We start from the raw sequence: 13,001 nt of genomic DNA on the forward strand, positions 1-13,001 counted from the left end.
ATGAATGAAGATGGTGTCAAAACAGAAACATAGGCATTACAATTTTTGAGTGACTAATAAAACAGGTTTCGCTTCACCTAAAACCTGGTCCACTCGTGATGTAAATTAGATATTTTCAGGTTAGGCTTTGAAAAATTGTACCTGATTGGCGCCGCCGATAGTGGACTGAAGATTTGAGCTCTCTCACACAAACGAAAAATGGTTAACTAGTCGTTTCTTATGATTTGATCAATGCAAATTCTTTATACCAACTATACTGTATACATCCCTTGATTCCGATTTATTTTGTGCATCATTCTACTTACTTAAATCTATATTATTTGCACAATACCAGTCACCAGGGTATTATTATTTGGGCATATTAGGCCATTGTTGGATGCTGCACCAACGTACGTAGAGAATTTCCATAACCCAATATTGTTTTAATAATCACAACTTGGATTGTGTTATGCATCTTGACTTTAAATCTTCCTATAATTAGGGATAAGATTGAACTAACTGAACGGTTTCGCCCATTCACATGGTATTTTTAGGCAACTTGCTATGCAACAATGCTTTCTTAGTATAAGATACCTAAAGTTACTTCGAATGCTAAACTAAAGTTAAATAATATGCTTTTTGGAATAGTAATTTTAAAGTTGAGATAGTATATGTCTAGTGAAGTAAACTTTCTCACATTATAAAATTGTTGATATCTTTAATTAGTAACTCAAAATTCCTCCTTCCAATTAATCAAGTTGCAATGTCTTGTGAGTAGTGGCAAAAACTTCTCTAAACCCCAACCTCAAGTTAAATTACAATATAATGTACTATGGTGCAAAATTCTCTTTCTTCTTCCACCTATGTCTTTGCAGAATCAATTTCCGTTAGCATATGCATGCGTAGGTCTTTATTCCAAGTAGCATAATAGAAATAAATTTTTAAAATGCATCAATTAATTTATTGCAAGCGGGCCATTCTTTAAAGCCAGATTTACATCCTTCTTGTGGTTGATATTTATCGCTCATTTTTTAATTTGAGCTCTGAAAATGCCTTAATACCTATCTTCGGGGATATCCTAAAGTCAAATAATTGTCTTATATATATATATATATATATATACACTAACTAATACATAAATGACATGGGAAACAAATGAAGTTTTTTAAACAAGAGAATGTAGGTAAGGTAAATGTTGGATTCCATTTCTGTTTGTAATCTTTAATTGGCAAGTCATTTGTATAATATCACTGCAAATTCTAACAATAGATTATGAAATGTCTTGATCTTAGAAGTTAGAAAAATAAAATCCTATGGTCTCTACCTACCAAAATAAAAATAAAAGTATTCTCCATCACCAAAAGAGCAAAACAGTGAAAAATTATTCAACAACCGAGTAAGTAATTTTACTCAAACAAAAAATTATGGCAAAGCAAATAGAATAGTAGCATTTTGGGCAAGCAACTATCTGCGGAGCGACATTAGCGGAGAACTTTACTAAAGTGACCCGCCACAACAATACCACGTGATCACAATCAAAGCCTACACATTCCATAGAACTTTCCTAACCAGGGGCCCCACCGTTTGTTTGTGTCTTTCGGTTTTGCATGCCGACGACCGCAATATCATCCGTTACTAAAACATGACCAAGTTGTCTTCTGTTTTGACCATGCCTTGAGAATGTAACCTCCAATTGGATTCTTTTTTAGATCTATAGTATCTACCAAGTCTTGCGTGTAAAAAAAATTTGAAAATTTTACATTCAAGATAGTCCGTAATTAAAAAAAAAAATCCCAAGCAAGATCTCCCATGGCCCACATAATTCCTACATGGAGCACTGTCATCCACTTGCTGGTTGTTAATCACAATAAATGGGACAAAATGATTATTAACTTCTTTGATTCTTCCTTTTACTACGCCTTCCATTTTTTAATACAAATCACAGCCAACCAAACCAATGGTAAGAGGCAAAAAGAAAAAAGAAAAAAAAAAAAAAAAAAAAAAAAAAAAAAAAAGAGAAAAGAGGGTTTGGAATTTGGAGAGAGGATCCATTTTCCAGTCATGGTGGAGTGCTCTGACACTTTGTTTATGCTTCTTTCCTTCCTTCGTGAAATGTGAAAAAGTTGAAGACACTCCACATTCCTCATTCCCATCCCTGTCCTTTTCTCAATTTTGGGACCTTCCATTTTTTCTCTCAGCCATTCAACATTTTCTCAATAAAAAACCTTTGTTTTTGCCTCTTTCTAGGTAAGAGTAACTACCAAACACACTTTCACACTCACTCACACTCTATGTCAGGTTTGTTACTATGTTTCATTCTAACTTCTAAGCTTCTCATTTTTCCAGGTCTTGTAGCTAGTGTCCCGTTTTGGTGTCAGATATATATGGGGTTCTGAGTTTACTGGGAAAGTTCCTATATTGATACTGTCTTTGGTGGTTTTTTTCTTTTGTCCTAGGCTAAGCATGGAAGGTGTTCAGATAGAAGTCTTTATCTTGTTTTGTTTTGGTCTAATAATTACAATGAGTTATGGTGCTACCAACACAAATGATGTCAAAGTTTTGAATGATTTCAGAAAAGGGTTGGAGAATCCAGAGCTTTTGAAATGGCCAGAGGAGGGAGATGATCCTTGTGGTCCTCCTTTATGGCCTCATGTTTACTGTTCTGGAGATAGAGTCAACCAGATTCAGGCTAAGAATTTGGGGCTTAGAGGGTCATTGCCTCAAAACTTTAACCAACTGTCAGAACTCTACAATTTGGGTCTCCAACGCAACAACCTTAGTGGGATGTTGCCAACTTTTAGTGGATTATCCAAATTGGAATTTGCTTTCTTGGATTATAATGCATTTGATGCAATACCAGCTGATTTCTTTAATGGACTTAGCAGCATTAGGGTCTTGTCTTTGGAAGAAAATCCACTGAATACAAGTAGTGGGTGGTCGTTTCCCATGGCTTTAGAAAAATCAGAGCAGTTAACCAATCTTTCTCTGGTGCATTGTAACTTGGTTGGACCATTGCCTGATTTTCTTGGCACATTGCCATCCCTCACAAATCTAAGGCTTTCAGGAAACAAGCTGTCTGGTGCCATTCCAGCTACTTTTGCTCAGTCTTCAATTCAGGTGTTGTGGTTGAATAATCAAGAAGGTGGTGGGTTGAGTGGTCCTATTGATGTTATTGCTTCAATGACTTTTCTAAGACAGGTTTGGCTACATGGAAACCAGTTCACTGGAACAATTCCACAGAATATCGGAAATCTTACTTCCCTGCAGGAACTAAATCTCAATAGTAATCAACTTGTTGGCTTGATTCCTGAGTCCCTAGAACATATGGACCTTGAGATCCTAGTGTTAAATAATAACATGCTAATGGGTCCAATACCAAAATTTAAGGCTGCCAATGTTTCTTATGCTAACAATTTCTTTTGTCAACCTGAACCAGGGCTTGAATGTGCCCCTCAAGTTACTGCACTGCTGGATTTTCTGGATAAGCTGAATTACCCTTCATCTCTCGTTTCTGATTGGGTTGGTGATGAACCATGCACACGCAGCACAGGTAATTGGTTTGGATTGAGCTGCAATTCAAACTCAGAGGTGTCTATTATCAATCTACCTGAACACAAGCTAAATGGTACTCTAAGTCCCTCACTTGCTAAGATAGATTCACTCCTAGAAATTAGGCTTGAAGGAAACAACATAACCGGCTCAGTTCCCACCAATTTTACCAAATTAACATCTTTGAGATTGTTGGATTTAAGTGATAACAACCTTGTGCCTCCAATGCCAAAATTTCATAATGATGTGAAGGTTATTATTGGGGGAAACCCTCTTCTTCCTAATCAAACTAATGGAAGTCCCAGTCCGATGCCTATTAGAAGCCCACCTTCACCACAAAATCCATCCTCTCATGAGCCATCTGTTCCAGATCAGAGTTCAAGATCAAATCAATCCAAACCAAGTGACTTGAAAAGATTTAAAACAGTAGCAATAGTGACTGGAGTTGCAGGGTTTGCAGTTATAGCTCTTTTGGTTGTTTATCTCTTCCTATGTTGCAGGAAGAACAAAAAGTCCTCCTTGGATGCACCAAGTTCCATTGTGGTTCACCCACGTGATCCATCTGATCCAGATAACATGGTTAAAATTGCAGTTTCAAATACCACTGGAAGTTTGTCAACAAAGACTGGGACAAGTTCTCTTAGTAACATTAGTGATGAAACTCAAAACTCTCACATGATTGAGGATGGCAACCTTGTCATCTCTATACAAGTACTACGCAAGGTTACCAATGATTTTGCCTCAGAAAATGAGCTTGGTCGTGGAGGGTTTGGAACTGTTTACAAGGGGGAACTAGAAGATGGGACAAAAATTGCAGTGAAGAGAATGGAGCATGGGGCTATTAGCAATAAGGCATTGGAAGAGTTTCAAGCTGAAATAGCTGTTCTTTCCAAGGTCCGGCATCGACATCTGGTATCCTTGTTGGGGTATTCCATTGAAGGCAATGAAAGACTTTTGGTTTATGAATATATGTCTCTTGGTGCTCTAAGCCAGCATCTTTTTCATTGGAAAAGCTTGAATTTGGAGCCTTTGTCTTGGTCACAGAGACTTGCAATAGCACTAGATGTTGCTAGAGGGATGGAGTACCTCCACAGTCTTGCACGCCAGACCTTTATTCATCGAGATCTCAAGTCTTCTAATATTTTATTGGGTGATGATTTTCGAGCTAAAGTTTCAGATTTTGGATTGGTGAAGCATGCCCCGGATAGTGAGAAGTCTGTAGTGACCAAACTTGCTGGGACATTTGGATACCTTGCCCCTGAATATGCAGGTATTAAAATAACGACTTCCTTTTGACCATGATGTAATTGTAGAAATTTAGCATTGACTCCATGAATCATTATACGTTCTCTACATACATACCAGCATGTAGTTTCTGTTAATTTATATTCAATTACATTGTTCTTATAATGAAAACATCTTAGTAACGTGCAGAATGTCTCTTTCTGTGTTTGCATTTGAAAGACTATATGTTAACAAAAAAATGCAACCTCATCACATGTCACAATGTTTCAAAATTTGTGAGCAATACGATCCTTGTATGATTGTATCCCTTGTCTAATAGTTGATTCAGACCATTGCATCATACTCATAAATGTGTGATATCTTATGATTATAATCTATATCTCTTTCAGTATTCTCAGTTTGATGCACCTAGGTTTGCAAACTAAGTTTCCTTGTGTTTCAGTGATGGGGAAAATCACCACAAAAGTTGATGTGTTCAGCTATGGTGTGGTGCTGATGGAACTTCTGACCGGACTTGTGGCACTTGATGAGAGCCGGCCAGAGGAAAGCCGGTACTTGGCTGAATGGTTTTGGCGAATTAAATCAAGCAAGGAGAAGCTTATGTCTGCCATTGATCCGGTTCTGGAAGCAACTGAAGAGACTTTTGAGAGCATAACCATTGTGTCTGAACTTGCTGGACACTGCACTGCAAGGGAAGCACATCATAGGCCAGATATGAGTCATGCAGTGAATGTCCTGTCAGCATTAGTGGAAAAGTGGCAGCCAGTTGATGATGAATTAGATTACTACTCTGGCATTGACTACACAAGACCACTTCCTCAAATGTTGAAGATTTGGAAGGAAGCAGAAAGCAAAGAGTTTAGCTATGCTTCTACTTCTAGTCTTGAAAACAGCAGAGGCAGTATTGCAGCTAGGCCTCTTGGGTTTGCAGACTCTTTTACTTCTGCTGATGCAAGATGATCTAGCGCAATTTGTGGACCCTGTTGCTTTGTCATTGATCAAATTTACTTGGACTCACCTTGTGTTTCTGCAGCCATGAGGCAAAAATTATGTCTCTGGTCTTTGACTCTTTGTATTGTTTTTGGACTTACAATACTTCAAAATACCATAGGAATGTAGATAAATATATTTTCCTTTTCTCTTTATGTGGCCTTGTATACAGGAAAATCAATTTATATTTGATAATCTGTGTGACAAGTCATTCATGTACGTTGTGCTATCCATGTTAGTATAGGAGGTTGATTATTGTACTGAAATGCTTAGCAAAATATTTAATATCTCCTAAGAGTTGCCTATTTTCTGCCTACTTGGATAAATTAAATATGGTGACACACTATGTTTTTAGGTCAACCCTTTGAAGCATCTGAAGTGTTTTTTTGTTCTAATTGAATCTTTCTGACAACTACTGGATTGTTAAGCCACTTGTACCTGTGTTATATCCCACCCCAGCATTTTTTTCCCAAAAGAGATCTAAGGTTTTAATATGGAGAAGCTGATTGTTGGGTAAAATTGACGCTACATCCTTATTGACGATGCTATCCTATTCTCTACGAAACTTTGAGTTTGATAGCATTTAACTCGAAACTAAATTTTAGATTGTTGATCATGCCGGCATCTACGGCTACTTTAGAAATATAACCTGTCATGTTTAAGCATATTTTACACGCTACGTTTGCACTACTTTTTTCTTCATTCAATTAGTAGAGTTGTATGGAAATTTTGGAAATAGGCTGAAAAGGCTCAAGAAGAAATGAAAGAAAATTGTTTTTCTCCTTGTTTGGAATGTTAATAAGGCTATGAAACAGGATTTATTATTTTATTTGAATGTAAAATTGTAATAAAGAATATTAAACGCATGCATCTACATGTACATTATTTCACATTTACCCTAACCATACCTAATCAATTTTAAATTATTTTTACGCATCCATGTTCTGATTTTTATAATCTCCCACGAACATGAAATTATGTTGTACCTGAACTGCAGATACGCTGGTTCAAAAACTAATAATGTAAACAAAAACATTCTGGTTGTGTTCTCCTTCCTTATTTATACGAACAAAAATATAGAACAGTAATCCCAAAGATTTTGATTTGCGAGAATGATCCTTCCTGCGTGTACAGCTACGCCAACTAAGCTTCCTCCAAAACCACCTTCACCGATTACACTTCCAAACCAAACTCACTCCACTTTTTCTTCTTCTAACTCCAACACCAACACCAACACCAACCAAAGCCTCTCCCTAAGACACGCCACAAAGTACACAGATCCCATTGTAACATGGACATCCTCCATAGCTCATCACTGCAAAAGTGGTCATTTGGTCAAAGCTGCCTCCGAATTCGTGCGAATGAGAGAAGCTGACATTGAACCCAATTACATTACTTTCATCACACTTCTCTCTGCCTGTGCCCATTACCCCTCAGAAAGAAGTATCTCCTTTGGAACTACCATTCACGCATACACATGCAAATTGGGGTTGCACGTAAACGATGTCATGGTGGGCACTGCGCTCATTGACATGTACGCCAAATGCGGTCGCGTGGATTCCGCTAGGTTGGTATTCGATCATATGGGTATCAGAAATTTGGTTTCTTGGAATACCATGGTTGATGGGTACATGAGGAATGGAAGAATTGAAGATGCACTCCAAGTGTTTGATGGTTTGCCTGTGAAGAATGTTATTTCTTGGACTGCGCTGATTGGTGGGTTTGTGAAGAAAGATTATCATGAGGAAGCTCTAGAGTGCTTTCGAGAAATGCAGCTGGCTGGTGTGGAACCTGATTATGTAACTGTTATTGCTGTCATTGCGGCGTGTGCCAACTTGGGCACACTCGGTCTTGGCTTGTGGGTACATCGATTTGTGATGACTCGGGGTTTCAGGAACAATGTTAGAGTTTCCAACTCGTTGATAGATATGTATTCTCGATGTGGATGCATAGAACTTGCTCGACAAGTGTTTGATAGAATGCGCCATCGAACCTTGGTGTCGTGGAACTCGATCATCGTGGGTTTTGCTGTTAATGGGCTTGCGGATGAGGCTTTGAGTTACTTCAATTCAATGCAGAAGGAAGGGTTTGAGCCAGATGGAGTCAGTTACACAGGTGCCCTCACGGCATGCAGTCATGCTGGACTGATTGATGAGGGACTCAGAATCTTTGAAAACATGAGGAGAGTTCGTAGAATTCTGCCTAGAATCGAGCACTATGGTTGCCTAGTGGATCTCTACAGTAGAGCAGGGAGGTTAGAGGAGGCTCTGAATGTATTGAAGAATATGCCCATGAAACCAAATGAAGTTGTTTTGGGGTCATTGCTCGCTGCTTGTAGAACTCGAGGAGACATTGGATTGGCTGAAAACGTGATGAATTTTCTCATTGATTTGGACCCAGGGGGAGAATCCAATTATGTGCTTCTTTCTAACATATACGCAGCGGTTGGAAAGTGGGATGTTGCAAACAAGGTTAGAAGGAGAATGAAGGAGCGTGGCATACAAAAGAAACCAGGCTTTAGTTCCATTGAGATTGACTCCAGCATTTACAAATTTGTAGCTGGTGATAAATCTCACGAGGAGAACGACCACATTTATGCAGCATTGGAGCTTCTCTCCTTTGAGCTGCAATTATGTGGCTATGCTCCCGATTTATCAGGGAAAGAATCTTATGAGGGTGATTAAATTTTGTAATTGAATTCCACAATCACACAGTTAGGTAACGAACCTGTTAATTCAGTTCAAGAAAGTAACTGATTATACAAAAGTACTCTTTGTACAAGTATACCAAGCTAGAAAAGTACTCTTTTATACCAAGATCGAAACGAACCTTCTTTTATAAGTATATATACCAGTCAAAATTGTTTATCATTAACTGGGAAATAAATTGGAAGACATGACCATGATCTAAAGTGTCCAACATATATAACGAAAGAATGATTATAAGATTAAAACTACGGCCATTCATGAACCCAAGGTTGTTGATATCGCGGGAAATTACTAATAAATGTGACTGGTACGGTCATGGTAGCCTCAAAATTGCAGATGTGGACTAATTTTTAAAACCTTGGACCAACATGCATATCCTTAAGTTGCATGTCTTCTCATGAGCAAATACCACGTACGTAATAAACTCAAATTGACGATGCAACAATCAGTTCCCTTCCATAAACCTTCTCTGCTACTCTCTCGGCCACCTCAACCTTCCCATGAGTTTTACAGGCTCCCAACAAGGCACCCCACAAAGCTTCATCAGGCTTAACCTCCATTCTCAAAATCAACTTCTCTGCTTCCTCCACCCGGCCAGCCCTCCCCAACATATCCACCATGCACGTATAATGTTGCAGCGCAGGTTTAACCCCAAACCTCACCTCCATCATCTCAAAATACCGTCTCCCCTTGTCTATAAAACCTCCATGACTACATGCACTCAAAACCACAGTAAAAGTCACACCATCTGGCTTCTCCCCCGCCTCCACCATTCTATCAAACAGCTCAAACACCTCATCACATTTCCCATGCATTCCGTAACCTGCCATCATTGTCGAAAACGTAATCTCATTTCTTTTCCACATTCCATCAAACACCTTGCGTGCCCAAGCCAAGTGTCCGCACTTGGCATACATGTTTATCAAAGCATTCGAATTTGCCAAATCTAACGCAAACCCATTAACGAAAACAGCCCCATGGACCTGTTTCCCAATCCTCAAAGAAGATAAGCCAGCGCAAGATTTCAGCACCACGGGTAGGGTGTGACGATCAAAGGGTTTATCCGCAAGAAGCATTCGGCGAAATATGGAGAGGGATTGTGAGAACAAGTTGAGAGAAGAATGAGCTCTGATGAGAGAGTTGAAGAGGAAAGTAGGTTGGCGAATGGCGAAGTTGAAGAGAATATTGGCTTCGTGCAATTGGGCACAACAAGCGTAGCAAGACACAAGCTTGCTTCGAATGAAGTCATTGCGTGAAATGCCTAAGGTGATGGTTATCGCGTGTATTCGTTTTAGATTCTTTAAGTGCTTCGAGGAAGAACAAGCGTCGAGAAGTGAAGCGTAGAAAGGCACTAGTTCGTGAGGTTTAGCCATCACCTTAACAAATCACATGCACAACACAACAGTGACTGTTTTCAACTTTATTATGTAAGAATATTTTATTAATGAATAATATAATTATTAAACTTATATTAATGTGGGCAGAGAATAATTTACCGAATTTGGTTACGGGTTGCGGGTACTTTTTGCCCCATTATTGGATTTGTTCAAATTGTTGTATTGGGTTGGATGTTAGGGTATTTTTTGAAAATGGAAATGATTCGCTTGCGTCACCTTGGTGACATTGCTGTCATGTCTAAACTGTGACCCGCATCAGCATAGATATGAATAGAAGCTCTAGGTTAGTTATTACAGAGGCAGATACATATTTTTGTAGTATTCCGGTGAAAGGAGCCACAGCACATCATGTCACTGTTCTTCATGTCCAATCCATGAATGAGCTGTGCGGATAATATTTTTTAGCACATAAAAATTGGCATCACAAATACCACTCACTGCAAACTCCGTATACATCATATTTCATGGGTTTTAGTTAACTTCGTTTAAACTTGCTTTTTCTAGAGGAGATATGATTCCAGCCCCTAAAGAGTGCATGTGTTAAATACTGCTTAATTAACATAAATGGGTCCAGAAATTACATGAGACATGTTCTACTACATGTCAAAACTAAAGTACTGATGAACTAGAGCACCGATAAACATACACTTCAAGATGGGGTGGATGAACAAAGAGATGAAAAAAATAACATAACAAAAGAAAGTAAACATATATTTATATTTATTGAACAAACTTATGTTATGCCTAATAGGTAGATATTTAGGCTGATAACAAATACCAGGAAGAGCACAGAAACAGGTTCCATCATAAAGTTTAAGGGGTTTGAGGCTTTTTGGGGTTGACACCGTTATGATGCAGTGGGTCTGGACCTGAAGGAACCTTCCTCAACTCCCAACTTAGTGGCTTTTCACCATACTTGATGCTTTGTGATGATCCTCGCAGACTAGCCTTCAGAGTAGCTTTCTTATCCTTCAAAGACAGCATCTGCACAAACAGATGAAGTTATAGTAATGTAGTACACATCCAATACCCCAGAAACTTTATATGTACCACAAAAGGATCTTTCTACGTTATAATCATATGAAAACCACGTGAGAAAAAAAGAGAGAAAACCCCTATGAAGCTCGAACCACATATATGTTATGTAGTGCAACCTATGTTAGAGTCACAGACCTTAAGCTTCCTGTGTGGAATCTCCCTAAGACCAGCAGCATCAGCACCAAAGCATTCATATGCAGAACTGCAACCTGGCAATAAACAAAAAATTAAGCAAATAGCAACACACGTGAATAAAACAATGCACAATCTTATTCAATTAATATATATTTGTCCCTCTAAATATGGAGACAAGAAAAGAGAACATTGACAAACCAGAAGGCTCCCTCATAAGAAGCAGGCATAAAAGCATAAGTAAAACGACGACAGTGGTGAAGATTAACTTTGATGCCATTGGAGAAAAATCTTGTGCACTGATAGAATAGAGAATGAAGGTAGCTAAGCTAGGGGTGCAAGTTGCAAGGTGAAGAACAAGTTTTGTTTTGTGAGGTGAAGAAGAGGATGGTAATGCACGTATTTATAGCGGTGTGATTCAAGGATTAGAATGATGGCTCATGCAGCCATTTGAAAAAGAAATGATTAAAGAGAGTAATGGGGAAGATTTAATTATTGCAAAACACATTTGATTACCACTGCTCTCTCTGTGACAGCGCCGTCTTATGTGGCTGTCGAGCCACCTGAAAATCACCTGGCAGGTGGCAACGCAAATATTGTCCATATCTAATGCATCATGCCAAAATAAACTAAGCATATGCTTTCTTATTTTGATTCAGGGAAATTAGAGTTTACAAGTGAAGAAGGAAATTCTTTTGTATCTTCAATTCTTTATGTTTGGGATCATTAGTTATATATATCGACAGTATTTGATTTCAGATTATAAGTTTTTATTGTAATTAGAATAATTAGGTTTTCCGCACCACTAGATTTCGCATAAATGCAATGGGAGGGATTTGGATAAATTCCACAATATTTTAAGTTATATTTTTATTGCTGTCATTATAAAAAATTTTATTAAAAACTAACTATAATAAAAAAAGACACTCATACTGCTATGTAATTTAAAAATATATAAAAAGTGAGCAATAATAATTTTTTGTGTAAATATAATTATAAGAGTAGTTTTTTTATAAATAAAAAATACTAAAGAGAGAAAGAGTATTTTGAGAGATAATTATAGAGATAAAATGGTTCAAAAATTATTTACACTAATGAAGTAATCTCATTTATTAATAGTATAAATAATATAATTTTTCAATTATTTTACTTAAGATAATGATTTGTATTTTTTTAATTATTATGATTAGGAAAATAATGTGAGTTTCTTTTAGATGTTTTAGTTTTTATAATATTAATTAGTGTTTATCATATATTTTTTACTTATATTCTATAAATGTGAAATAATTTTCTCTATTGTAAGGTAATCTTGTTCAAGCCTTTAATAATTATTATGTGTAACAAAACTATATTTGAATCTAACACAACTATAAATTTGAAATTTGAAATTTAGACTAATAGTTAAATTAAAATAATGTTGTCTCAATTCATCTGCACATTCAATAATATCTCTAAAAGGAGTTTAAGTATATTTTTAGAGGTGTTCATGAGTCTAGATAACCCATAAATCTAAATTAACTCAAATCTATTCAATTGCTTTAGATTGGTTAAGTGTTTGGATCAAACCAAACCTAATTCTTTAAAACTCATTCATTTACGGGTTGAGTAGTTTTGATTTTTAAATTCAATCCAATCCGATCTAATTTATATATATAACATATTATTGATTTTATTATATATAATTATATATTTTAAATTAAAAACACAAAGTATCTAAAAGTCATCTCAAACTACATCCTTACCTCATCCAACATACCGGTACAAGAAAATAAAATGTAATTCTTTTTTCATAAGTTGTAAGCATTTAATTTGAATGTTCTGTTTTGTTGTTTGTTTCTATAAGTTTAACATGTTTTAAAAAAAATTCTTTCACTAGATTCAAATAGCATATACATGACCATTTCTTGTAGGACTTTTGCATCAGTTTTAAAGTGATTCAAGCACGTATATTTATTGGTTCAAA

General features: G+C 36.9%; 4 protein-coding genes across 6 annotated transcripts; 2 read left to right on the forward strand and 2 right to left on the reverse strand.

The window, feature by feature from the left end:
• Window positions 1-1,200: 1,200 nt before the first annotated feature.
• On the forward strand, window positions 1,201-5,918 carry LOC109788745 (receptor-like kinase TMK3). 2 transcript variants are annotated; one of them, XM_020347562.3, is made up of 3 exons: window positions 1,201-2,277; window positions 2,436-4,798; window positions 5,216-5,918. In XM_020347562.3, exons 2-3 carry the CDS (start codon window positions 2,443-2,445, stop codon window positions 5,731-5,733), a joined length of 2,874 nt encoding a protein of 957 aa, XP_020203151.1. In that variant the 5' UTR covers window positions 1,201-2,277; window positions 2,436-2,442; the 3' UTR covers window positions 5,734-5,918. The 2 variants fall into 2 exon arrangements, with proteins under 2 accessions (XP_020203151.1, XP_020203150.1); XM_020347561.3 differs by having other exon boundaries at window positions 1,202-2,226; window positions 2,326-4,798.
• Window positions 5,919-6,875: 957 nt separating this feature from the next.
• Window positions 6,876-8,579, forward strand: PDE247 (Tetratricopeptide repeat (TPR)-like superfamily protein). The gene has a single exon (XM_020347572.3). It carries the CDS (start codon window positions 6,876-6,878, stop codon window positions 8,445-8,447), a length of 1,572 nt encoding a protein of 523 aa, XP_020203161.1. The 3' UTR covers window positions 8,448-8,579.
• Window positions 8,580-8,711: 132 nt separating this feature from the next.
• Window positions 8,712-9,904, reverse strand: LOC109788756 (pentatricopeptide repeat-containing protein At4g16470). Its single transcript, XM_020347573.3, has one exon. The coding sequence runs from the start codon at window positions 9,842-9,844 to the stop codon at window positions 8,897-8,899; it is 948 nt and encodes a 315-aa protein (XP_020203162.1). The 5' UTR covers window positions 9,845-9,904; the 3' UTR covers window positions 8,712-8,896.
• Window positions 9,905-9,971: 67 nt separating this feature from the next.
• CLV3 (CLAVATA3) lies at window positions 9,972-11,745 on the reverse strand. Of its 2 annotated transcripts, none has more exons than XM_083065961.1 (3): window positions 11,555-11,745; window positions 11,042-11,115; window positions 9,972-10,852 (listed from the first exon to the last, which is right to left on the reverse strand). In XM_083065961.1, the coding sequence occupies exons 1-3, from the start codon at window positions 11,673-11,675 to the stop codon at window positions 10,682-10,684; spliced, it is 366 nt and encodes a 121-aa protein (XP_082922087.1). In that variant the 5' UTR covers window positions 11,676-11,745; the 3' UTR covers window positions 9,972-10,681. The 2 variants fall into 2 exon arrangements, with proteins under 2 accessions (XP_082922087.1, XP_082922088.1); XM_083065962.1 differs by lacking the exon at window positions 11,555-11,745 and adding an exon at window positions 11,240-11,538.
• Between the last annotated feature and the right edge of the window lie 1,256 nt (window positions 11,746-13,001).

Source organism: Cajanus cajan, chromosome 10 (genome assembly GCF_000230855.2).
Source record: "Cajanus cajan strain Asha chromosome 10, NIPB_CcT2T_4, whole genome shotgun sequence".
In the NCBI taxonomy this organism is placed as follows: Eukaryota; Viridiplantae; Streptophyta; class Magnoliopsida; order Fabales; family Fabaceae; genus Cajanus; species Cajanus cajan.